General features: G+C 40.8%; 1 protein-coding gene across 1 annotated transcript in view; it reads left to right on the top strand.

Moving 5' to 3' along the window:
* Dnah8 (dynein axonemal heavy chain 8) overlaps positions 1–27609 on the top strand; it is a 211723-nt gene that overhangs the window by 50187 nt on the left and 133927 nt on the right. Inside the window, exons 17-35 of the mRNA XM_042683923.1 lie at positions 47–127; positions 532–648; positions 1960–2079; positions 3783–3921; positions 5697–5809; positions 9113–9219; positions 10898–10973; positions 11338–11527; positions 13945–14141; positions 14676–14802; positions 15486–15721; positions 17394–17498; positions 17602–17715; positions 19415–19477; positions 19987–20087; positions 21533–21670; positions 22121–22361; positions 24611–24810; positions 26614–26767. Of these exons, the coding sequence (XP_042539857.1) occupies positions 47–127; positions 532–648; positions 1960–2079; positions 3783–3921; positions 5697–5809; positions 9113–9219; positions 10898–10973; positions 11338–11527; positions 13945–14141; positions 14676–14802; positions 15486–15721; positions 17394–17498; positions 17602–17715; positions 19415–19477; positions 19987–20087; positions 21533–21670; positions 22121–22361; positions 24611–24810; positions 26614–26767 (2619 nt within the window). The remainder of the gene's footprint in view (positions 1–46; positions 128–531; positions 649–1959; positions 2080–3782; positions 3922–5696; positions 5810–9112; positions 9220–10897; positions 10974–11337; positions 11528–13944; positions 14142–14675; positions 14803–15485; positions 15722–17393; positions 17499–17601; positions 17716–19414; positions 19478–19986; positions 20088–21532; positions 21671–22120; positions 22362–24610; positions 24811–26613; positions 26768–27609) is intronic.

The raw sequence follows: 27609 nt of genomic DNA, 5'->3' as shown, positions 1-27609 counted from the left end.
TTAAGTGAATTAAGGTAATATATACTATTCTACTTTTTTTAAACAGGGTCTTCTGCAGTATTATGATGACCTATGTCAGGAAGTGCCTTCTGTATTTGTTAATCTGATGGCTCCTAAAACAAAACAGGTTGGGAATGTTGAAGATTTTTTTTTATTTTCCTGTTATTTATAATTAGACTCCGGATCTATAGATTATCTGGATTTTGGACCACATAGTCTTGCTTATCCTCTGTCTTTCTAGTTAAACTTCATAGCTCTCATTTTTTCCCCTATATTTCTTGTCTATGTTTTGTTGCCTTTGAAAAATAACTTAATCTAAAAAAAAATCACAAGCAGTTTCTGAAAATCCACAGTTGGCTTCCAGGACAGCCAATGATGATTTCAAACTTTTTTTTATCAGGTGTGTGGGAAAACACAGTAAAGGAAAATTAGCTTGTAAAATTTGTAGCAAATAAGATAAATCCTTTTTTATAAACACAGATGCTCTCATTAACAGGGAAGCTGTTATGTTTTACCTTTTTTGTTCCCCAGGTGGAGTTTGTGTTGAGGCAGGGTCTCACAGTCCTAACGTGGTCATCTTTAACTCTGGAACGCTTCTTTCATGAAGTTGAGTCTGTTTTGGATATGTTCAATCAACTTTTAAAGAAGGTAAATTGATAAACATTAAAAATCTGAATACAGTCATATTCAGACTATAAGTATTGATTTGGTTAAGGATTGAAGTTTTTTAATGAGTATGATTTTTTTTAAACAAACATCCATTAGTTAAAAAGTAATGTTTTTGGCTTCTTTTGCTGATTTTAGTCTATCTTTTTCTCTGTGGGGGCGGCGAGGAGAGCATGTATCCTTGGGCTTGAACTCAGGGCCTTGTGCTCTTGCTTGGTTTTTTCACTCAAGTCTAATGCTCTACCCCTTGAACCACAGCCTCGTGTTCAGCTTTTTTTTTTTTAAACTTCTGGCTTTTAGTTGGTTAATTAGAGATAAGAATCTCAAAGGCTTAAGTGTGAGCCACCAGTGTGCAGCCACTAATTTGGATTTTTTTCATCTAAGTTGTCTTGTGCTTACTCCTGAATTACTACCTCTGCCTTCAATATGCTAAAATGATGGCTCAGTTCCAATCTATAGTTTACAAAACAAGCTGATTGCAGGGTGTTGAAGGTGGAAAAGTAGAGTGTTTAAATATTATTATGAAGGCACTTAATGTTAAGTAGGTGAGGTCTTAGTGTAATGGGAGACACTGTCTATTATTTTCTGACATAATTGCTGCATAGACCGTGCATATTTTTTTGTTGTTGTTGTTGGTTTTGGGGCTTGAACTCTGGGCTTGGGCGCTGTCCCTGCACTCTTTAGCTCAAGGTGAGCGCTCTACCACTTGAGCCACAGCGCCACTTCCGGTCTTCTAGTGGTTTTACTGGAGATAAGAGTCTCACAGACTTTCCTGCCCAGGCTGGCTTTGAACCGTGATCCTCAGATCTCAGCCTCCTGAATAGGATTGCAGGCCTGAGCCACCCGCGCCCATCTCGTGCGTATGTTTTTAAATGCACTCATCTGTCTGTCATGTATCAGCATGTTATAGACAAACTCAGAATCAAATAAACCCCCAGAGGATCTGCCTTTCCTAGCTGTGTTCCTCTCTAGGTTACTTGACTTCTCTGAGCCCTGGTGTCTTTCTCTACAAAGCCAGGTTATTGATGCTTCCTTTTCTGGAAGGAGGATCAGAGGATCCCATGCAGGAATACAGTATGAGGTGATTGGTGTGTGGCTGCTCAAGGAAACATACGTTGCATGCTAAGTGTTCTTGATACACGTATTCCTAACACTTGACCAAATTATGCTTGACTCAAGATACAACGTCCCAGATCTAGTCTCCTACATCAATTTATTCTTCTTCTATATTTTGGGTGCAAAGCTAGTGCTAAAGGATAAAACGATTATTGATTTGGATTTTGTTGTTGGTAGGTCAGTGACTTGTGTGAAATGCATATTGATACAGTTCTCAAGGAGATAGCCAAAACTGTGTTGATATCTTTGCCTGAAACTGGTGCTACCAGAGTAGAAGATATGCTGACACTCAATGAGGTATGCAATATAATCATATTATAATCACAGAAGTACTAAGCTACAAAATGAAAATGTAAATTATTTATTTTTAAATTTATTTTTATTTTTTATTTTGTCAGTCATGGAGCTTGAACTCTAGGCATGCTGGCTGCCCCTGAGCTCTTTTTTGTTCAACACTAGTACTCTACCACTTTGAACCACAGCACCACTTCTGGTGGCTAATTGGAGATGAGCGTCTCATGGACTTCCCTGCCCAGGGTTGGCTTTGAACCAGATCATAGCCACCCACTCTGCTGGTTTGAGTCACCATGCTGGGTCTTTTTTGATAGGTCTGAGGATGGCTCCTTTCCCAAGGGTGCAGTCTGGTTGCATCCATTTCATTTCTTTTGGCCTATTCATAACAAAATCATTTTCTTGCGGTATGTATTTATAACTGTGTTGACACTACAGATTGCTAGGAGAGGAAGTCTACACTACAGGAGAGAACTTGTATTGAGTACAAATGAACAAAGGTAATTATATGCATAGATAAACAGACACACAAAAGAAGGAAATTGGGGTAAAGTGTGACTGGGTGGGAATGTAGCATTTTTATTGATGGCACAAGAAAAAACCCCACATGATTATTATTGGTAAGTCAAGATTGGGGACACAGGTGTTTATGTGTGTGGGGGGGGGAGGTTATTATTGTTTGTTTTAGTTCTAGTTTTTTTCCTACCACAACCTAGCCTCTTTTTCTTTTTTTTTGGGGTCCGGTCGTGGGGCCTGAACTCTGGGCCTGAGCTCTGTCCCTCAGCTCTTCAGCTCAAGGCTAGCGCTCTACCACTTGAGCCACAGACCCACTTCCGGCTTTTCTTTTCTGCTTATGTGGTGCTGAGGAATCGAACCCAGGGCCTCATGCATGCAAGGCAAGCGCTCTACCACTGAGCCACCTTCCCAGCCCCCAGCCTCTTTCTTGCTTGGCTTTTTTACTCAAGGCTGGTGCTCTAATACTGGAGACACAGCTCCACTCCTAGCTTTCTGCTGGTTACTGGTTAAGATGCTCATGGACTTTCTTGCCCAGGCTGGCTGTGCACAGCCATCCTCAGATTCTCCCAGATTAGCTAGGATTACGGATTTGAGCCACTAGCGCCTCCTGTGGCAGAATTTTGCAGAGCACCTTTGTTGCATTCATTTCCCCTGAGTCACCTAAGAATTAGGTCTGTCTTCCCACAAATTTACCATCAGATGGTTCATTGTAGTGAGTGCAAGCTTCCTATGATGCAGAGAAAGGCAGAGGAGAGAAAATGGGGTGGCATGAATCGGAGAATGACACCTTAGAAGTGTCTGACAAAGTGGCCTCAAGGGGGAGAGGCAAGGATTGTCTATAGGTTTCTAAATTAAAGTTATGGAAATGCTTTTCACAGTTACCTTGTTCACTGCTCCTGCCCTCTATTTTTCTTCCTTCTGCTTCCATGGATGAGGTGTCCCATTTTGTATCTGAAACATTACGCCCCTGGCAACGATTTTCATTAATTTACTCATTAATTCATGTATTGATGGGCTGGGGATGGAGCTACGGGCCTGGAACAGCGGGGTAAGTGCGCTACCGCGGATCTGTCTCAGCCCCTCTAGTTATTTTCAGGTGAAATTAATTAGAGTTTTATAAATTAAAGTCTGTTTGATAATTTCCTAGAGTTTTTAGGTATCTGAAAGTTAAGTCACATTCGTTTGCTTAATAGACATGCACAAAAGAATGGGCTGATATTCTAAACCACAAAAGTCGGCACGTGGAAGAAGCTGTCAAAGAGCTTATATTAATATTTGAGCAACTTTATGAAGTTAAATACACGGGGAAAGGAGTAACAAAAAAGTTACCAGGTAATTTCACTAGTTAATGTGTAAATCACAGGAGCTACAGATAGGTCCTCATGTAGATGCCCTCAGCTTTAGCAGATGACAGAATTGCAGATTCACAGGAAGAAAAGGGCTGGCTAGCATAAACTACTATGCTGTTGGTACTAATTGCTCAGGGAGCACTTTTTGTCAACTGCAGCATAGTGAGGACCCTTCTGAAAGCCAAGTTCCTCATTGCCAACAGGAGACAATCCCCATTTCTATGGATAGCAGTTTCAGGCTTGCTGTGCCTGCCTGCCTGCCTGCCTGCCTGCTTCCCTCCCTCCCTCCCTCCCTTCCTTTTCCTTTCCTTCTTTCCTTTCCTCCTTCCCTTCCTTTCATTTCTGTCCTCAGCATTCTAATCCCAACCCTTTGACTGTGTGATTGATTTTACTTTTTTTTTTCTTTTTCCATAATACTGGGGTTTGAACCCAGGACCTTGTGCTTGCTATGTAAGTGCTCTCCCATTGAGTCCACACCCCCAGGCAAAATTTCATTCTTTTTCCCCCCCTCAAACTAGCCAGGCATGAGTAAAATCTATAATTGTCACAAATCTAGAAAGTTTAATTTGGGTGAAACTATCTTTTAAAAATACCTCCTGCCCACTCTAGATTTTTCTCTGAATGAAATGACCTGTATATCCCTTCTTAGAACAGTTTTGAGGTTCAGGGTATAGGTAAATAAGTGGGGCCTAGATGAAAAATGTACTCTTAGGGAGGCAAAGATCTCAGCACGGGCAGCCCTCCATTTGAGAGATTCCCAGGGAGAATGAGTAATGAATATCCTAAAAAGTGTTTTGTCTTCCCTTTTGATGACCTTACCACCCTAGTTCAGTTTAACTGGAAGAAATGTCCACATCATACCCTCTGTTGAAGCAAATCTGTATCACAGAGTACCTGGATTGTTTAAAGACAGGGGGCCATTTCCACCTTTCTGCATTTCCTGTTCTCCCCACCTCAGAATCTCACTTTTCCACCTAAGCGAGTCCTAGATTCCTAACATTTTAGTAAATACATGTAATAAGCACAAGAGATAAGCTGCTGAACTTGAACTCTCAGTATCAGGGGTGGGGAATTTGAAGAAAATATTCTCCAGCAGGGGAATTGTTTTGTTTCCCTGTGTCCTAGATTAGGGTTTTGAACGTGAAACTTTTTCGTTTTGTTTAGATTGTCCTACTCTTAGAATTTTTTTGGCCAAATTTGAAGAAGACTTGTTTGGAATCAAATATTGAAATTTGTTTTCAAGCTCTAAAGCAGAGCCAATTAAGTAAATATTTATAGTTGAAGGTTTCCCATGTTATTATAAGAGGATGTGTCTGTCAGTCAGAAGCCCTGCTTGCCCAAATATGGACTTTCCTACTATCCCCTGCCCAGGGACAGTGTAAGGTGGCATCTGACTGGATTCTGTGTTAGAGGGGTTTCCAAGGACATGAGAGAGGAGTTGGCTTTGCTACCTGCAAGTGTGAGGGCACCTGTTGGGAGCTAGCTTTCGTAGTGAGAAGAGAACATTTCAGTCAAGCAGATATCCCATGAAAGTGACATTGTAAGAAGAGAGAGAGACAGAGTGGGGGAGAGAGAGGAAGAGAAGAGTATCTGTGCCTTGAAAAGTATTTCTCAGTGTGGCAGCAGGAAGGACAGTTGGTGGCAATATTTGGGGACATTTTTTAACGTGAGCTTCCTAATAAGAAGAATTAGCCATATAAAATAAAACTTAATCCTAAAAACGAATCAAGTGTCACTATTTTGGTCTTCTGTTTGTAGAACAACGGAAACGTGTTGTTTTTGGAAACGACACAGAAGAGGCGGACAACAATGAGTACGAAGAGATGGTGAAGGAAGTGGATAGCAACGACAAGGAAGATGAATTTAAGAAGGTCATTCTTTTAGATGGGACATCCACGTGCAATTTTGCGGAGTTATGACTCAAGGGGGGCTTTTCTTAAAAAGAATTTTAAAAATTGTTATTATAAAGGTGATGTACAGAAGGGTTACAGTTACATAGGTCAGGTAATGAGTACATTTCTTTCTTTTTTTTTAATCTTTTTTTTTTTTTGGTCGGTCTCTGGGCTTGAACTCTGGGCTTGGGCGCTGTCCCTGCGCTCTTCAGCTCAAGGCGAGCGCTCTGCCACTTGAGCCACAGTGCTACTTCTGGTTTTCTAGTGGTTTATTGGAGATAAGAGTCTCACGGACTTTCCTGCCCAGGCTGGCTTCGAACCTCGACCCTCAGATCTTAGCCTCCTGAGTAGCTAGGATTACAGGCGTGAGCCACCGGCGCCCAGCTATAGTACATTTCTTTTTGGACAATGTCACCCCTTCCCTTCCCTTGCTCTCTTAGTTTTTCCCATCCCTGCCGACGAGTTATATAGTACATTTTCCACATAGTGTCCAATGTGTACTTCTGCTGCATTTTTCACCCTTTGTCCCTCCATTCCTGTGTCCCTCCTCCCTCCCCTTACCTCTCCAAAGACAGATAAATGAACAAACAAGAAAAAAAGAAACTCTTGTTTCCATTTCTTGGAATTCATTTCGGTGAATAGAATTTTATAGGATCAGAGGCACAGAGGCATTGCGCCTTTGTGTTCCTCAGGGGGGGCTATGTGTAGGCAGGCGTGTAACCAGTCCCTGTCTCATTTAGAGCAGAAGCCAGAGAATTACATGTTTCCACTTTACACTGCAGGACGGACAGAATCCAGCAGTCTTTGCAGGTTTCCAATAGCGTGGACTTGAGACATGATTCTGCCCATTGTGGATTACACAATCTTCCCTTGTGGTGACTCACCTTGCTCTATCTGTCAATCAATCCATCTGTCTGTCTCTCTGTCTATTTTCTGTTGGTCCTGGAGCTTGAACTCAGGGCCTGGGTACTGTCCCTGAGTTTTAGTGTTCAAGGCTAGCACTCTACCTCTTGAGCTACAGCTCTACTTCCAGACTTTCCTGCCTGGACTGGCTTTGAACCCTGATCCTCAGTTCTTAGTCTTCTGAGTAGCTAGATTTACAGGCATGAGCCACAAATGCTTGGCTTATTACCACGTATAATGGAGTTTTCTATACCACAGTCCCAGTTCTTAGTTTCTTGGGGCCCAAGCTCTGCTTTTGTAGCTAGCCCTGTGGGTAGCCTGTAGCCAGACAGACCCTGGACAGGCAGAACTTTGTATTGTCTTGGAGAGACTTGAGCCTGACTATTGAGAAGGAGGTATTGGTTTCTCTTCTCTGGTCATGGATCAACTATGAATGACATTTTTCTTTTTCTTTTCTTTTTTTTGTCCGTCGTGGGGCTTGAACTTTGGGCCTGAGCACTGCCCCCAGCTCTTCAGGCTCAAGGCTAGCACTCTACCACTCTACCACTGAGACACTTCTGGTTTTCTGGTGGTTTATTGGAGATAAGAGTTTCACGGACTTTCCTGCCTGGGCTGGCTTTGAACCCCGATCCTCAGATCTCAGCCTCCTGAGTAGCTAGGATTACAAGCGTGAGCCACTGGCGCCCGGCTTCCATTTTTCTTTTTCTTTCTTGGAAGTACTAGGGTACTTGCTAACTAAGCAGCACTCTTCCACTTGAGTTGTGGCCCAGTTCTTTTGCTTTTTCTTTTAAGCTTTCCCCCCTCCTCAGTAGAGTCTCATGAGTTTTGCTACATACAGGCTGGTCTTGGGCCAAAAAGCTCTGCCTCCCAAGTAGCTGGGACCGCAGGTGTGTGCCACCACACCCAGCTTCCTCCTGTCAGTTTTCATCCATTAGACTCACTTTTCCTTCTTTTTCTGTTCTATTCACTTTTTGTATATTCTTCTAGGGTTTTTGAAATAAAGACTACACATGCGTTCTCTTTTTGCGCTGTTGCACACAGAGGACTTGGAGCCACTGTTTTGCAGATTAGCCCTAGACTCCATTCCACACCCTGACTGCCCTGGGGGCTGCCTGGGGAGGAAGTGCTTTTCCCCTCAGCAGTCCCTCTCTTGCTATTGCTTCTTTGGGTAGTGCTGGGCTCCGCAGAGCAAGACCCAGAGCCATGGAGCCTCTCTTACTGGGGCAGTCACTTGGTGCTGCATCAGGGCAGTTCCAGGTGCCTGTTTAATCCAGCTCCCACATTTTATTGCCAGAATGGTCTCTCTGACATTACAATCCAATTGAGATTGTGCTTTAGCTCCCTAATCCCTCTGCCCTGACCAAATTGAAAAGCTTGATATTTTTTTTGGTTCTGTTTATTCTGACCCAGCTCAACCTGATTCTCCTGCCAACCTTAAGGGGCCAGTAGTGTGGCCCTGGGTGTGTGATTCACCATGCTGGGGGGTGAGCGGCAGGCCTGGGGTGGCAGTGCAGTGCAGGTGGCTGCTTGGCAGTGCAGCGCTTACCTAGCAAGTGGAAGGCCCTGGGCTTCATCCCTACCGCTTTCCCCATACACAAGAGAAAGACTGGAGTTCATCCATACCTACCAGCCTCAGTGTCTCTTCTGTGCTCTTGATCCTTCCAAGAGAAAGAAGGGTCCAGAAAGAAGGTCAAGGTACGGTCCTCAAGGTGGAAAGTTCATCCATGTATTTAGGTCTTGTGTGTTTTTCTTTTTTGTGGTTCTGGGGAATGAGGCCAGGGCCTTGCACATACTAAACAAGTGTACTGTCACTTGACTGTATCCCAGATTTTTTTTTTTTGGTTTGGTTTCTGAGACAGAGTCTCGCAACATTTTTCAGAGCTGTCTTTGAGCTTGAGATCTTCCTGCCTCAGGAGTCAGAGTTACTGAGATTGCAGGCATGTGCTCCTATACTGTGCTTTGTATCTATTATCTTAAAATAAGTTTCCCTACCAGGCCTGCCTTCTTGGGGATGGGGACTCATCGGCCTCCTATGTCCATACCCCCATATTTGAAATGTCTCAATTTGGGGATGTCTTTGTGTGAATTACTGAGTGTTGAGCAAAACAGGATTATTTAGAACATACTATTTTTGAATTTCTGCCCTTGATTAAGTCCTCTTGTTTTGCTAGGTTGTTCTGGCAAGCACACATTTCAGATGTTGCTGTTTAAAGAAATCCACACAAGTAGTTCAGTATTAAACTTTGTTCTGCAGTGTCACTGTGATTGTATAGTTTGTTATTTCTTCCATTTCCCATGTCACTTTGAATGTGAGGTTACTGCTTTGGAAAGGATAGAGATTTATTTCTGGGAAGCAAATCTAATGATTTCTCATTACAGGAATGCAAAGAGGTCTTTGCTTTTTTCTCTCATCAATTACTGGACAGTCTTCAAAAAGCGACACGTTTGTCTTTGGATACAATGAAAAGGAGAATATTTGTTTCAAGGCAAGTTGAAAATATGCTAAGTCTATCTGGTAATTCTGCCTGAAATAATACAGTTACAATAGTGTGTCTTATTATAATTAAATTATTGAGTTTTAGTGACGTAGAATGTTCATCAAAAAGCTGTGTGGGAAAACATTGTTTAATACTACAAGAGCAGAGATCAGCTGGGTGCAGTGGTTCACACATGTATTCTCAGCTATGTGAGAGGTAGAGATGGGAAGATTTCTGTTTGAGGCTAGCTTGGGTTAAGGGGAGACAAAGTTAGTGAGACCTCATCTCAATCAACAAGTATATGTGTTAGTGTGCATCTTATGATCCCAGCTATGTGGGCGGCATAGATAGAAGAATTGCAGTCCAAGACTGGCCTGGACAAAAATATAAGCCTCTACTTGAAAAATAATGGAAACCAAAAACGGCTGGGTATTGCTAAGTAGGTAGGGAGCCTGTCTAACAAGCAAGAGGTCCTGAGTTTAAATCCCAGTACTGTGAGAAAAAAGAAGAAAAAGAAGGTCCAGAAACCAAACCAAAACAAAGAACAGTGATGAAATGAATAGCCATATTCTTAGCATTCAGGCCAAGATGAAGAAGACTCCTGACTAGGCCCCTGCTCACCTGAGTGTCGAGCCATCTGGATGTTTATGACATCATTCTCTTTAAAATTTATTTATTTTTTACCAGTATAGACAGACATCCATGGCATCTGGTGAGAATCACACATAACTGTCTCATCAGACACCAAATGATTTTGAGGGTCTTGTGTGGCAGGCGACCCCACCCCTGTAACATTCTTATGTACATCATATCCTGTCCATGGTTGTGATGTGTTTGGAAGAGTGGGTTTGTGTTGATTTACAAGTTCTACAGGACTTAAAGTGGTTTCTGGAAAGGGGTCCATGGGGATGATCCTCAAAATCCTCGCCTGTCTAAAACGTGTTTCTCTTACCTTCATGCACAGATACCAGGTCGGTCTTCTTATATCACAACCCCTGTCTCTCACACTCACAAATGCAGATCCATTAGCTTCCTTCCTTTGTTTCCCTACTCAGCCGAGAGCTCTGCCTCTGATCCAGTTTGCCTTTCTGAGTAGCTATTTGTATGATTATTTTGATGCTTATAGAATTTTTGCTTGATTCTTTTTATTTTTCGCGGGGAGGGATGGGGTCTGGTCTCAGGGTTTTAACTCAGGGCCTGGTGATGTTCCTTAGCTTTTTTTTTTTTTTTTTGCTCAAAGCTGGTGTTCTACCACTTGAGCTACAGCTTCAGTTTCAGGTTTTGCTGGTTAACTGGAGATAAGTCTTTTTGGTCTTCCTTTACTCAGGCTGGCTTTGAGCCACAGTCCTCAGTTTGCTGAATAACTAGGGTTATAGGCATGAACCATCAGTGCCTGACAGAAATGTATGTTTTTTGTTGTCAGTATCCTCCATTGTATCATAAGGTTGAGAGCAAAGAATGTTAGAAAGTCACTACTGAGGGAACAATATTTAAATACTATGTGTGACTGATGTTTAACTTCCAAGACTGTTAAGTTGTCATGTTTTCTTAGTTGTGTGCAATTTGTGGTTCTATTGTAAACACTCTTTTGGTTGGCATGTTGAAGAAGGATTATTGTTGGGAAGCTTGTAAGCTGTTAAATTTCAGGATAAGGTTCATCCTCAGCTGCATGTTTTTCTTGTTACAGCCCATATGGACGAAGACGGTCAGAGGACATTATTTCCTTTATAAAATCGGAAGTGCATCTTGCAATTCCTAATGTGGTAAGTATTATTCAAATGAGTGCCTTGTTGGTAATGTACTTAAAGAGTATAATATTAGGTAGAGCCCTGGCCTAGCATGAACCCTGGGTTCTATCCCTAGCACTGCAGATAAGTAAATAAAGAAAAACAAAGACTAGTGCATAGCTCATGATCTACATGATCTACTGAAACCTGGCGACAAGTAAGCACCTATCCTGCAAGTACAGTACAAATCGCCTTACTGTTCTTTTAGTTCAGATCACAACAATGCCTCCTCACCCATTCATCTCCTAACTCAGCCTTCTCAAGGTTGGCCCGCTCACTCAAGGTGGAGGTATAAGTCACATGTGCTGGCAGATTATACCCTGGCTGTTTGTTTCCACAGGTGATGGTTCCTAGTCTAGATGACATTCAACAAGCCATTAACCGCATGATCCAGTTAACCCTGGAGGTCAGCAGGGGAGTGGCCCACTGGGGACAGCAGCAGTCCCGCCAAATCAAATCCGTTATTGCCAGTAGCTCCCGCTCCGACGACCAGAATCACCCAAGCTCAGGAAAACAGAAGAAAGAAGAAAGTAAGAGCTCTAAAACATCTGGCTTGGGGGGGAGGGTGGAGTGGGGTGGTGGTGGCGGGGAAGTAGGAGGGACTAGGGAGTTAAAACACAACCTTAGAACTGTAATAGTAAATGGTTTTCATAGAGTTTCTTGGGTTTGACAGTGTATAGATTTTTGTATGTGCTGCCATATATATTTTTCATATTTTATATGTTGACTTGTTACATTTTTAATTAAAAACACCAGTAGTCCATTCTTTTCATCTAAAACCAATACGTAGATAGTTCTTATTTTTCAGTCATAGATTTCTGTGTATGTGTGGCTTGAACTAGGGCTTGAACTCAGAGTTTAGGTGATGTCCCGTAGCTTTTGTGCTCAAGGCTAGTGCTCTACCACTTGAGCCACACCTGCATTTCTGGCTTTATGGTGGTTAATTGGAGATTAGGGTCTCATGGACTTTTCCTGCCTGGTCTGGCTATGAACCATGATTCTCAGATCTCAGACTCCTGAGTAGGTAGGATTATAGCCATGAACCACAAATACCTAGCAAGTGGTTTTGTTGTTGTTGTTGTTTGTTTTTTCTAGGTTGTGGGGCTGAAACTCAGGGCCTGGGAGCTGTCCCTGAACTTTTCTGCTAAAGGCTAGTGCTCTACCACTTTAGGCCATAGCTCCACTTTCAGTTTTCTGATGGTTAGTTGGAGAGAAGAGGCTCCTGGACTTTCTAATCTAGGCGGCTTTGAACCACAATCCTCAGATCTCAGCCTCCTGAGTACCTAAGATAATAGACATGAGCCACCAGCACCTGGCAAGTTTTTTTTTTTGTTTTGTTTTATTTTTTAAAATCATTATAGTAACCTTGAAAGATAAAACTTCAACTTTAGCTCCGATTTTCTTTTCAGCATGATACTCGATCTGGGAAACTTGTCTCATTTTTTTTGTAGCTGAATTATTAGTAACATTCCCAAACTGCTAACCAAACAAATGCCTACAATTAATGAATAGATAAACAAATGAGGTATATCAGTATAGTGGAATTCTTTTCAGTGATTGGAACTGAGAATTGAATTGTCACGGCATGCTGTGTCATTATTTAATTAAATTAAAGGACTAGGCATATCGTGCAAGTATAAAGTATATTAACTAAATTATTTCAATATCTTTTTTTTTGCTCTAATTTTTTTTTTGTCGGTCATGGGGCTTGAACTCTGGCCCTGGGTGCTATCTTTGTGACTCTTCAGCTCAGTGCTAGTGCTCTACAACTTGAGCCACAGTGCCGCTTCCAGTTTTTTGGTGATTTTTTTAGAGCTAAGAGTATCACAGACTTTCATGCTGGCTTTGAACTGTGATCCTCAGATCTCAGCCTCCTGAGTAGCTAGGATTACAGGTGTGAGCCACTGGCACCCAGCTTTTTGCTTAGATATAAAATAAAGTCATAGAGTAAGGCTTAAAGCAGACTGTGGTAAATTTAAAAGAACTAGTCAGCTTCAGCCAATTAACTGTTCCTGTGTGGGAATGCCTCAGCTACCGGATTATACCACCTTAAAAGGAGAAACTGGGCATCTGGAATTGGATGTGGAGGCTAAGATTAGGGGCATGGAGGGTCAAGTCCAACTGTGGCAGAAATGTTCATAAGACTCCTTCTCAATTGATTGCTGGGCCCAGTGGAACACACCTGATCATCCTATCCAGGACAAGAAGCCTGACATAGGCACATGGTGATAGGAAGCAAAATACATTCTCAAATTTAACTAGCAAAAATCAGGGATGGAGGCATAACTCAGCAGGAAGAGCGCATGCTTACGAAACTCAAAACTCTGAGTTCTAGTGCCAATGGATAATGATTGTTCAGTCTTTATTCCATTGTGAATTCTCTCATATGGGCCAAACAAAAGTATCTGTATGATCTCTGTTTAATGAGACAAGAGTTTTCAGTCAACACAGTGACATGAGCAGATTTGTGTTTTGGCCAAAGCTTTTGTAGTAGTGGTGTAGTTATTGCCTGATCTCTGTGTGCCAGACGCTGAGTAGAAGACAGCCATGGGATGTCTCATGTCCCCTGGAGGTCAGCCATGACAACTGGAGGTCATTTGAGTGATAGATGTGATCTTTTTCCATTGACTGTCTATACTGTTCCAGAGGACCCCGTTTTAACTCTTTTAACCTTTCATTAAAGGACTTTATAAAACTCAGGGGCTTTAACCAGTGCCTCATAGTTCTTCCTTTCTTACAACCCATTTTCTCCTGATGAGAGAAAGCCAGACCTCAAAATCTTAACTCAGTATTTTCTTATGTGAAGTCGGCAGCTTCTAACTCTTAATTATTTGGAGAGAGTGCCTTTAAGAAAACCCATTAAATAGGAACAGTATGGCTATGGATATTGATGACATTTAAAGCTAAGTATAGACATTATATGTGGTGTACGAACATCTGTCTTCAGGATCTTTTGAGGAAGTTATTCCTGCAAGAAAGCTGAAGAACTTTTACCCCGGGGTGGCAGAGCACAAGGATATTTCCAAGCTGGTCCTTCTCCTTTCCTCCTCCGTGAATTCTCTAAGAAAGGCGGCCAACGAAGCCCTGCAGGACTTTCAAAAGTACAAGACTCTCTGGACGGAGGACCGAGATGTGAAAGTGAAGGTATCCCTCCACCACGCGTCATGTCCTTTAGATTTCAGTTGTTTGTGTCTAACTCTTGGGTGGGGGGAAATCATGAAGATTTCAGGGAGAATGACAGGAACTCATAAACAGGCTACAGATCCATGGGTGCCAAGCACTACACGCATGTATGGACAGTCTCAATGATTGTGGGCTCTGCCAATTTTCATGTAATTCCCTGAAACATCAGGTACAGCCTGGGTGGCCAGTCCTGTTCAGAGGCCAGGGTCTACCACACGTCTACAGACCAAGCTGTACTTCTGTTTAGTCGAGAAGCTTTAGAACTCTTCCAGTAAACTGGAAGATCTCCTGTCCAGCCTTTCATCTTCTCTCAAGATTTTTGGGATATCCATTCTTTTCCAAGCCATTGGCCCATGGTACATCAAGGGAAAAAGTGTATAAGAAAGTACAAATTTCTTCATTTAACTATTATAAGTGTGTAATAGGTTAAAAGTCTTTATACTTAAGAGTATTAATAATGAATAAGAAAAAATACGAATTGTTGCCTTACTCTAGGAGTTTTTGGCCAACAACCCTTCCCTGACTGAGATCAGATCCGAGATTCTCCACTATGCTACTTTTGAACAGGAGATTGAGGAGTTGAAGCCCATCATTATTGTAGGGGCTCTTGAATTGCACACAGGTAACTAAAAAATATTTATTATGTAACGTATCTATATTTTCACCTGAAATGGTATTTTATTCATTTTATTTTTCTGTGACAGCTGGGGATTGAACTCAGGGGCTTTAACTTAGCACCTTGCACTCTCATTTGGCTTTCTTGATTATGATTCTTGCTCTACCACTTGAGCCATGCCTTCAGTCTGGCATTTTGCTGGTAAATTGGAGATGGAGTCTCATCATTTTCTGTGTCTCATTTTCTGTCTAAGCTGACTTTGAACTGAGATCCTCTGGATCTCAGCCTCCTAAGTAGGAAAATAACAAGAAAATTAGGGCTGAGGTTTGACAGGGGAAGCCATAAATTTCACTCCATTGAAAGAGGTTTCTTTGAGGATAATAGGGGGCTATTAATGAAATGACCAAGTTTGGAGCAGTGACTTCATCTCACACATCTCACCTGTAGGCTGTAGTGTCTTCTTGAGTATGGATGAACATACCATGAAGAGAGGAGATGCATTTTCAACATGTGGCAAGCATATAGCACATCCAGCCAGAGCAGCCACGTTTCAGGTGCTCAGTAGCCATGCGTGATTGATGAGCACTGAATCCCACAATCTGTTTGTGTCTGATTCTCAGATTACATGTACAGTGAATTTCTCTCAAATGCTGACTGTATGCTACTTTAATCTTTCTTGTCTTCATCAGAGCCCATGAAGTTAGCTTTATCAATTGAGGCGAAGGCCTGGAAGATGTTGCTCTGTCGATATTTGAATGAAGAATACAAAAAGAAAATGTTAGACATGATAGCATTTATCAACGAATACTTGAAAAAGTTGTCCAGACCCATCCGTGATTTAGATGATGTCAGATTTGCAATGGAAGCCTTGTCCTGTATTCGTGATAATGAAATCCAGATGGACATGACTTTGGGGCCAATTGAAGTAAGATTCTTTCCTTAGGTTAAAAATAAAATACTGAAAAGTGATGCTGTTTGCACATTTTTAAATCTGTTATATGGTAAATCTACTTTCTGATATTGGGAGAATTTTATAAGTTGTTTCGAGTTAACAATATAGAGAGCATTTTAGGGATCTTGTACAGGCCTAGGTAGTGTTGAGTTTTTGATGGGGACACTATTGTTTCACAGAGAAGACAGGTTGCACCCTCTCTTGGAATTCCTGATATGGTAGGCAAGTCTTTGTTTTCTGTAGAAACCACATGTAACCACAGACAAGCCATGGGCATTCCAAAGGCAGTAGAGCCTAGCCAGCCAGAAATTGCTAGAGTCGAAATCAGCAAAAGACAATGTTAGTGGAAAGTGGGGTATTCGTTTCCTATTGCAGCAATAACAAGTTAATGAGAACGTAAATTTGAAATGGTTTAGTACATGTTTAAAGTTTTTAAAACAACACAAACTTACTTTCTAGTCCTAGCCATCAGAAGGGAATAATGGGTCTTGTAGGGCTAAAATCGATCAAGATTTCAGCAGGACTGTGTTATTTTTGGAGCTTTAGGGGAGAATCCATTCCTAGTCTTTCTCTAGCTTGTATAGGCTGCCCACATTCCTTGTCATGGCCTACTACCAGCAATGGTCTCATTCCTACCCCTCCTTCTGTCATTAGATCTTCTCTGACCGACTATTCTGTCTCCCTTTTCCTTTATAAAGAACTTTGTGATTAGATTAAACCCACCTGTGTACTCTGGCATACTTCTCCACTGAAATCTCCTTAATTGAGTTAGAGTTTCAATGTCCCTTTTGTCATATAGCATATTCATAGGCTTTGGGGAACCCAGACTATTGACAACATTGGAGAAGCCTTTATTTTGTTTGTCACAAGTATTTTCTGACTCATGATGAAAATAAAAACCAGGCTCCTCATTTTATGATTATTTCTTAAGTTTTACCTGCAGTATTTGAGGAGTTGACACTTCCCCTTCCTCTCCTTGATACCCAGTGCTGAGAGCTATTTTATGCTTTCTTTAACACATTTAGAGTTTATACTCTGATAGCTGATGGATTTCATACTTTTAAGATAAAGTCTTAAAGTTTTTGGAGTTTTGGATGTGATCATCCCTTCCTCAAGATGTAATAAATTATTTTATCTTTCCCCTGAATATGGAAGCTTAATGCTTTGGTGTACCTTAGTTTGGTAAATTCAGTTGCCAGCCGTTCCTTGAACCATTCAAGATTCTTTGCTTCAGACTATAGTGCCCATCATCATTTCATTCCACTCCTTTTTTGGCCAAGTCCAGTTTAATACAGTATGAGAAATTATTCTGCATGGCATTGGCACAAGAACAAAGAGGAGAAAGAGAGAGAGACTGAAAATAACTCGAGGAGTATTTTTCTAAGGTAATATTTCTTCATGCAATCTGCTTATACCTCCACCAGAATCACCTAGGTGCTTGTCCAATGCAGATTTCTAAGCCTAACTTCTGTAGACAATACGTGGAAGTCAGTAAAATGCCAAAGATACTTTCTCTGTAGCTTTACTTTTGGAAACCATTCTTGTAGAATCTGCTGTGTTTGAAGACAGAACCTGTCTAGAAGGCATGTGAGTCCTTTGGCAGTTGCTTCCCGGGATATTTCTGAACTCCATCTCCTCTTTATAGGAAGCCTATGGTATTTTAAACAGATTCGAAGTTGAAGTAACCAAAGAAGAATCTGAAGCGGTTGATACCTTGAGATACTCATTCAACAAACTGCAGAGCAAAGCTGTAAGTATTTTTTTTCGTTAAGTCACTATTTCTAGAAAGATTCATTCCATACTTTTTGACAATTTAATTGTCATTGATGACATACAATCCATGTATATTCCAGGTTTCTGTACAAGATGAACTAGTTCAAGTGCAGCCAAAGTTTAAGAGCAATCTCCTTGAAGCTGTTGAAGTTTTTCGCGAGGATGTCACAAACTTTGCAGAAGCCTATGAGACGGTAATTGACATGTTAGCACACTGGGTCGTACAAGGTCCTGTGATAGTTCATATGAAATGAATAGTAAACCTGGAGACACACATTGTCTGTAAGCAGCTTGTGTAGGAAATGAACTGCCTGGTTTTAACCTGTCTCAGAGCCAGAATTCTCAAAGGGTTTCTGGTGGAGAATATAATAGATTTGTTCAAAAGGTACACAAAACATACCTAGTACTTAGGCTAGCATGCAACTCAGTTTTCATTGTCACTGACTCTTAAGAGAACCAAAAGGATTGTTGAAAATGAGTAATACACATCATTCTGGATTAGTGCTACAAACTTCCTATATATATATATATATATATATATATATATATACACATAAGTACACATGTATGTGTTTGTATATTTTACAGGTATATGTGTGTGTATATATATATATATATATATCTTACACATACATGTATACTTTTTTTGAGACAGGATCTTGCTATATAGCCCACACTGTCTTGAACTCACGATTCTCTTGCCTTACCCTCCCAGAGAGTCACTACACATGACTAACACGTTATTTTTAATTTTTAAACTGGTATTAAACTTATCTCTTTTGCTTGAATTAACTAATATTGGTTTGCCCTTTTAGTTTATTGTTGAAGTTAAAATGGAGTTGAGATTTAAAGAAACCTTGAGTAGACAGAGCAGTTTGGGCACCAGAAAATGACATTAAACTTGCTCGATTTGCAAACAGAAGCAAAACTTAACCCAAGTTGTTTATAAAAGTCTTTTCCTTATTAGGAAAAGCTGAACTTAATTGAAACAAATGAGAAACAGCAGACAACCTGGCAATTAAAATACCTGGGGCTTTTCAGCTGGACGAGTAGAGAAGGCAGAGCAATAACTGTGACCAGTCACATGTTTTCTCTGTATTTGTTCCATGTGAATCTCATAAAACCCATTCCTTACAGCAGTGGGTGGAGCCCTGAGCCACTTCTGGTTTGGATCAGTCTGATTCTTGAATCACTGTGTACTCAAACTCTTCCATGCCTCAGTTTACCTTTTACACATGATGTGATCATCTTCATGATTGTACAGCACTTGTTAAGATCATTAATACTCATCATTTCCTACTGGGAACAGTCTTTGTTCTTTTGATTTGTTACTGTGTAGGATGTTCTTTCATTCCTTTGTTTTGGGGGGTGGTTATTTTTGGGGAGATTGCTGTGCAAATGTGTTTGCACCATGAGAGACTGACTGCTGCTTCCACATACCCAACTTAATGTGTGTCTCTGTTTTCATCCTGGCCTGAACAATTAGCACAACAGGCCATTTTCATTATTTTAATCACAGCCACAGCATCATCCTTCATAATCCTGAGCAAAATTCAGCCCAGCTCTTCACATGGGACGTAGTTTAGGCACAGTCTTTATTAGCTGTGTCAGGTCCTTTAAAAATGAATGGAGGGTGGAATGATGGAAATAGTTCAAGGTGATTGTGGTCATGGTTGCCCGGCTTTGAAAATAGTAAAAGCCACTGAATTGTGCGCTTAAAGTGGGTAGATTGTAGAGCATGTAAATTAGATCTCAGTAGAACTGTTACAGGAAATAAATGAGAGTACAGAATTTTACCATTTAAATGAAAAAATGTGTATCTAACAGGAAATACTAGATACTGATAATAAGTATGATTAAGAATGAAAATGGAGATTATATTTTTCCTTACAGGAAGGACCTATGGTTCCAAACATACCACCCCAAGAAGCCAGCAACAGGCTACAGATATTTCAGGTAAGAACCCCACTTTTTTTGTTGGTTACATTGATGTACATACAGCCTTTTGAAATACAGTCTTCTAGAGTCTACTTAATAAAGAAGTAATTTAGTTGAGTGTGGTAGTGCACTACTATAATGAATCCCATATAACTGAGAAGCAGGGAGAGAGAGAAGATTGTGAGTTCGAGGCCAGTGTGGGCAAAGTTATCCAGACCCTGTCTCAAAAACAGAAATCAAACAAAAAGGACTGAGGTGTAGCTTAACAGCTGTGCATCTAGTATGAAAGAGGCTCTGGGTTCAATTCCCAGTACCACAAAAGAGAAAAAAAAGAATTTTATATAAAAAAACAATTTTATATAAAATGAATAATTTTAGAATGTGTGGAAGTAAGCTTTCCTAAGTGCTTTACTTCCCTATGCTATATAGGTAGGTATACACATAAATTTGCTAAATAAACTGCAACTTTTATTATGATGAATTCTACTTTAATGGGATCTGACACAATTTAAAAATCTTTGTTGCAGGCCAACTTTGATGATCTCTGGAGGAAATTTGTTACCTATTCATCTGGTGAACAGCTTTTTGGATTGCCCGTAACCGACTATGAGGTTTTACACAAAACTAGGTAAGTTTACAGAATGCCCAAAGAGTAATTCTCTGTAGAGAATTACTGTTGCAGTAGGAGATTCTGGTCATTGTCAAATCCTTCTCTCATGCAGGAAAGCACAAAGTGTAGAGACTTCTACTATTCTCCTTATTCCTGCCACTTTAGACACCAACTTTATATATAAAAGGAAGCTTCTAGGGAAGTAGAAAATACTCTGCAAAAACTCTGGATATTTATGACCAAAAGTTAACTTGTAGCCAAACACCAGTGGCCCATGCCTATAATCCATTTTTAAAAACAGCTACTCAGGAGGCTGAGATCTGAGGAACATGTTTCAAAGCCAGCCCAGGCAGGAAAAGTTCAAGAGACTCTTATCTCCAATTAACCACCAAAAAGCTGGAAATGGAGATGTGGTTCAAGTGATAAGAGTGCTAGCTATGAGCAAAAAAGCTCAGGGACAGCAGCAGGTCCTGAGTTCAAGCAGCAGGATGGCATACACACAAAAAGTTAGCTTGTACTTTACATTTTCTTTCACTAGTTTTGAATATGTCACAGATAGCTGCACTATTTTATCATATATACATGTATTACCTACTTCTGGTCCTTGTTCATGTGTGAAATGTACCAAACAAACCTTGCTTAAACAATTGTAAATAATAAAAACACAGGGTTACTTGTCTATCTCAGAAAATTCTTATTACACAATTTTGCCCAATGGGGCCATTGGTTCTCCTGAAATATATGTATTCAAATCTCTTGTATACTTATACAGTTGAATAAAACTCACCTAGGCAATGATCTGGAGACTCATATAGGATCTTCAGTGTGAAGTGCAGCATTCTGCCTCTTTGCTATCGGCTACTGAGGAAAGAGATTCTTTTATCCATTTTCTTCTCTGCTGTGTTAGGAAGAAAATGAAAATTTCAGCTGTAGTAAGTGGAACATTATAGACATGTTTCCAAATTTCTGTCCTGGTGCTTTTCTTGAGAGATGGTATATTGCTTCCAGAAACACAGGAAGGAACTGGAAAGAGGATTTTTGTACTGTGTATTAGCCTTTAGGAAATGGTTTTCCTTCTTTTTTATTATTTTCGTCATACTTGGCTCAGGTGGGAATATGCAGTGGGGATAATGGAATCAAGAATCAGAAAAATACAATAACTCAGAGTATAGTACATTTGTCTTAGATTTATAAGAAGATCTAGTTCTTTCCTTTTCACAAGGAAAGAGGGAGTTACAGTATGATTAATATCGAGTTATAGTACCATTTGGAGTGTTAAGGAACTTGATCTTATTGGTAGAGTTTTAACAGAGTCTTCATATGAGAAGCCATGGTCTTATGACTAGGAGACACAATACACATAATTGTGAGATACTGATTGAATGTATGTGTCCTGTCCTGTCTACTAGTGGAATACATTCTTAAAAACAGACTTGTGATGACTTAATTGTTTTATTCTCCAGGAAAGAACTGAATTTGCTGCAGAAACTGTATGGCCTTTATGACACTGTCATGGGCAGTATTAGCGGGTACTATGAAATTCTCTGGGGTGATGTAGATATTGAGAAAATCAATGCAGAATTACTAGAATTTCAGAACAGGTGAGTTTCCACTGTGTTAATTTGTCTTTTTATACTGCTTATCTTTTTTTTTTAGTATCCTATTGGTTTTTCACAAGGTAATACTGATATAATATTCTACATATTATATAGAAATAGATTCCCTACCATCTTTTTTTTTTGTCAGTCCTGGGACTTGAACTCAAGGCCTAGGCACTGTCCCTGAGCTTTTGGTCAAGGCTAGCACTCTTATCACTTGAACCACAGCACTACTTCCATTTTTTTATGGTTTTTTTTTTTTTTTAGTAGTTTATTGGAGATAAGAGACAGATTTTCCTGCCTGGGCTGGCTTTGAATCATGATCCTCAAATCTCAGCCCTCTGAGTTGCTAGGATTACAGGTGTGAGCGACTGATACCCAGCTTTCTACTACCACCTTTAACAACATGCAAAGATAATGAGTTTTTTTTTTTTTTCTCTTTCTCTCTGAAAGATGTCGTAAACTTCCTAAGGGGCTTAAAGATTGGCAAGCTTTTTTGGATCTAAAGAAAAGAATTGATGACTTCAGTGAGTCTTGTCCGCTACTAGAAATGATGACCAATAAGGCAATGAAACAGAGGCACTGGGATCGAATCTCTGAGTTAACTGGAACCCCATTCGATGTGGAATCGGATTCTTTTTGCCTTAGAAATATCATGGAAGCTCCACTCCTTAAAAACAAGGATGATATCGAGGTGTGCAGGTGGATGGGGTCTATCAGTGGTTCATCTAGACTATCACTTTTGTCTTTTCTGAGTATTGTACAAATCAACGATTTGTATTTTTCTCTCCGTGTGACTTAGCTTTCCTTGCTTAATGGTCTTATAATTTACTCTCCCACTGCCCACCTCTCCCTCAGCCCCAGGCCAAGAACCTACTGTAGTAGCAGTAGTATCTCCCTGTTGTGCTTTGATAGATGGATCTCAACTCTGGGTGGTGTGGTCAAGACACTGGCATCACATCCTCCAGGCCCACAGCATCTTCTCATCACATAGCTAGATGGCACCTGGAAACCTCGGCCCTGCAGATCCTCTTAGGCCAGTTCTAGTTGCCTATTTTACAGGAACCAGAGGCCTGGTCCCTACTGGCCGTGGTCCATACACCTGAGCTTCTGTGCTACCCTGTGATTTGCATCTTTCTCACTTCTTACTCACGGCCTTTATTTTTAATGTGTCTTTGTGCTTTGTGCTGTGTGTGTGTGTGTGTGTGTGTGTGTGTGTGTGTGTGTGTGTGCACGTGCATGTGCGTGCATATAAAGTTTACACACCTGTGATTCCATCTATTTGGGACACAAAGGTAGGAGGATGGAGGTTGTCTCCAATTAGTTCCCTTCCCTGCCCTCCCCCTTCCCCACCAAGGAAAAGCCAAAAGTGGTAGAATATAAGCCAGGCACTGGTGGCTCACACCTGTAATTCTAGCTACTCAGGAGACTGAGATTAAGGCTTGTGGTTCAAAGCCAGGCCAGGCAAAAAAATCTGTGAGATTCTTTATCTCCAATTAACCACCAAAAAGCCAGAAGTGGAGCTGTGGCTCAAGTGGTAAAGTGCCAGCCTTGAGCAAGAGAGTTTAGGGACCTGAGTTCAAGCTCCAGGACCAGCATAATAAAAACAAAACAAAAAAGCCCAGCAAGGATGCAAGGTTCTGAGTTCAAGCTAAGTAATTCTAGGGGTCAGTGATCAGCACTTGGTGCCCTGAAAAGCATCCTGTTGGTCCACACACAAGCCCTACTGTTAGCCCACTGGATTCCATAAGTGACTGGGTTCCCTGCCACTGCAGGAAGTATTTTCCTTCTGGCCATCTTCTGCTGGACTCCTACCCGCTCGCCACGAGACCTTTCCTACACAGAGCAGCGGCAAATCGGCACATCAACTCTCCTCCCTCCCCACTCACACAGGGCACGGCGCACGACATCACTGCGTACTAATTTGTACTATATTTAATTGTGGAAATTCCTTGTAAATCCCTTTCCTTCTCTGTGATTCTATGACTTGTGTATGAAGTCAGTTGAGGTATGATAGGGAAAATACATTATTACCTTTATGACACTTTTATATCAAGAATAATATAAAAAAAAAACAAACCCACAAAACTGTGGGGAAACCCATGAGAAAAAAGTAGTGTTAACTTGTGAACAAATGAGGTATTGTATTAGGGCCAGAACAGGCAAGAATATGGTAATAGTTGTATGTCTCTTGCAAACATTCAGAAGATTCTCATGCATATTATCTTTTGACCTCTGGGATATATGGGCAGCTAGGATTATCTCCATTTTATTATTATTGCTTATTATTTTAGTTTTTATTGTTATGTTTATTGTCTCTACATAGTCATACAAAGAGGATTCAATTCAACATACAAGTTTATGAGTACTGTCCATCTTGATCAATGTCATTCCTTTCATCTATGTTTGCAAAACACTCCAGTTAGAGCTGGGCCACACATTTAATCCTAGCTACTCAGGAGGCTGAGGTCTGAGGATCACAGTTCAAAGCCAGCCCAGGCAGGAAAGTCTGTGAGACTCTTATCTCTAATAAACCACTAAGAAAACCGGAAGTGATGTTGTGGCTCAAGGAATGGAGTGCTCGCCTTGAGCTGAAGAGCTGAGGGACAGTGCCTAGGCCCAAAGTTCAAGCCCACGACTGACCAAAAAAAAAAAAAAAACAACTCTCCAGTTAGAAACATAATAATAATAAAAAGACAGGTTCCCTTGTCTTCTGTGTTACAAGAAAATAATGAGTAATTATTGTGTCCCGTGGGTCTAGACTGAACCTGCAACACAGGGGTTCTTTTCTCAGTCACAAAACCACTCACTCAACTGAGTGACTTCTGGATCCCTTCCAAGTACAGGTCCTTCTATTTCATGATACACTTAATTGATTTTATGATACACTTAATTATATGTAGTTAGGAACATCCTGACATGTTCTTTGATCTTTCTCTGAAGGATATTTGCATATCTGCCAGTAAGGAAAAGGATATTGAAGCCAAGCTGAGTCTAGTGGTTGATAATTGGACCAATCAGAACCTGAGTTTTGCAACATTTAAAGGGAAGGGAGAACTCCTGCTCAAAGGAACTGAATCGGGAGAAATTATCACTTTGATGGAGGATAGCTTAATGGTCTTAAGTTCCTTGCTAAGCAACAGGTAATTTTTTTTAACTTGGGGGAGAGGTTTCGATTTGATATTTATGGTTATAAAATACTAGCAAAAGCCCAGCTTTTCATTGTGTCTGCCCTACACGGCTAGTTCTTGTCTGTTGTATATGAAGTGCTTGTTTTCCCTAAAAATCATGACTCTACCTCTTGTTTAATGGCACTCATCTCACCTTCCGTATTTTTCCGGAGTGTGCCCTCATAATTATCCCCGCCCCCAAGTTGATAACTTATCCTCTGAACATTGTAATTCCCCACAGAGGCAACCACTTCATTTTATCTTCTTTCTCTTTTGTTCCTCTGATTTGTCACCATTTCTCTCGTTGGCTAACACTGTTCAAGAAGTCATCCAATGCAATCCATTCTCAAAGGAAAGATTTACATTTTTTTCTAAGGGTGAAAAGTGGCTATTTCTGTTTTGGCTCCACGGTGGCTACCAGTCATCACTGAACCACGGGACCAGCTCAGAGGTGCATGTATTCTCAAGTACAGAAAATTCCAGTGGGACTCAGAGCTTAGTCTGGATATTTGCAACCTCCTATCTCCTAGCTGAACTGCAGTAGTTCTTGACTATTCCTTCCCCTAATATGCCTAAGGAATGTGTCACCAGCCCCATCATTCACAGAGATCAAGTCTGAGGAACATACAAATTCTAATCCAATTGGATATGAAGTTACAAGGGGAGTTACACATAAAATGATTCCAAGGACATAAGGAACCCAGTTGTCTGGGTCATAAAAGGCATTTTTCTTTACAACATTGCTTCCAGAGAAGTTACGGGTCACACAGCCACGCATCAGATAGTACCGGCAAAAATTCCGTTCTGTGGGTGGGTACCTTCAGGTCTGCATCAGGAAAAGTTTGAAGGCCCTAGATAACAGGGTCCTTCTCCCCAGGAAAGGCTGCTATGTTGCTTTACAGATGTTTCATCTGGTTCTGTTTCTTGTCTTTCTCCATTGTATGTAGCTTGATTTCTCACAAACACTTCAACTATCTCTGGTGACCAAAAAAAAAAAAAAAAAGGAGCTGTGCTATTTGGGGATAGCTCTCCTGAATCCCTCTCTGGTTTTTAACTTTTAATTTTCATTTTTTTTTGGTTTGTTTCTTTTGTGTGTGCTGGTATTGGGGCTTGAACTCATGGCCTGTATTCTTGCTTAACATTTTGCTCTAGGCTGGAGCCTAACCACCTGAGCCATGCCTCCAGTCCTCTCCTGACTCTCTAGCACTGCAGAATCTAACTGCAGCTCTTGTAATTCTCCGTGTGGGGGGTGGGAAAGGGAAACCTGCATATGGACATGAGATTTCAAGCTTGATGCCAGTATTGGAGCAGTCCTCTCTCCAAATGACCTGGCAATGCCTCTTTTCTGATCTTAGAGGTCAGATTTGTTCTGCTTCTTTCCAGATGGTCTTGGGGATGAACCCAGATTCAGAAATTCTGGAGGCATATGGCAAACTGTCTTTGGTGCTGCTCTGACAGTGACACAGAAGTCAGGGAAAGCATCTTACTTATTCCTAATTATTCTGTCCCTCTCAGGAGCAACCAGAGCACTAATCCCTTTTAGGATCTTTGCCCTCAAAGTAGGTCTAACTTCCTATCTATGATTGACAACACAGGCCAATATGTAAAATACCTGTAATTATATGCATTTTATTCACAATTCATTAGCTGTGTGATTCTTATTAAGGATTATCTCTTTCACTTACAATGAATAGTTCTCTGGCAATTTGCTTTGTGAGGCTGTACTGTTTTCTAATCTTCTTGAAACATAATCAAGTTTGTTGTTCTCACTCTTAGATATAATGCTCCATTTAAAAAAAGTATCCAGAATTGGGTGTATAAACTGTCTACTTCCTCGGACATCATTGAAGAGTGGCTGGTGGTGCAAAACCTTTGGGTCTACCTTGAAGCCGTCTTCGTGGGGGGAGATATTGCCAAACAGCTGCCTCAGGTGAACACAGCCTTTGTAATTCCTGAGGAGCCCATCCTGTGTAGATTACCTCCATGTCTGACAAAGTCTTCTCGATGGTATCAGGGATTGGCCCACTTAGCTGTTTATTTCAAGTTTTATGAGGGGGACGTACACACACGTGGTATTGACTTCTGATTTGTATTAGTAGAAAGAAGAAATTCACATATTTTCAAACAATGAGAAATCATGAGATGTAGTGCATTTTCTAATTCAGTACCATGAAATTATAGTAGGTCATCTTTTTCAAGAAGTTCATCTTTTTCTTTTTTTTTTTTTCCATTCCTGGGGCTTGAACTCTGGGCCTGGGCACTCTTCCTCAGCTCTCCAGCTCAAGGGAAGCGCTCTACCACTTGAGCCACAGTGCCACTTCCAAGAAGCTCATCTGAACATTACAATAATCCTTAGAGAATATTAGAATTAACCTGGGGGCTGTTGGAAGCATGGCTCAAAGTGATAGGGCACCTACCTGGAATTGATCTGTATTCTATAAACATATATTCTTAGTAAATCTACTACTAGCAAAACATACTGGCCAGAAAGGCAGCCTTAACTGTCTGTAATAAAACTATAAAAATGGCTTAAAGAAGCAGTGGCTCACTCCTTCCTATAATCTTAGCTGACATCTGAAGATCACAGTTCAAAGCTAGCTTGGGCGGGAAAGTCTGTGAGACTCTCATTGTCAGTTAACCACACAAAAAATCAGAAATTAAGCTGTGGCTCAAATGGTAGAGCACTAGCCTTAAGCACAAAAGCTCAGGGATGGTGCCTAGCCTCTGACTTCAAGCCTCAGGACCAGCATAGAAAAAAAAAGTTTCTATTAA

Source organism: Dipodomys spectabilis, unplaced genomic scaffold, assembly GCF_019054845.1.
Source record: "Dipodomys spectabilis isolate Male_0828 unplaced genomic scaffold, ASM1905484v1 ptg000085l, whole genome shotgun sequence".
Classification (NCBI taxonomy): domain Eukaryota; kingdom Metazoa; phylum Chordata; class Mammalia; order Rodentia; family Heteromyidae; genus Dipodomys; species Dipodomys spectabilis.
Note: the sequence above shows the minus strand (reverse complement) of the source record. Positions and strands in the feature narration are given on the sequence as shown.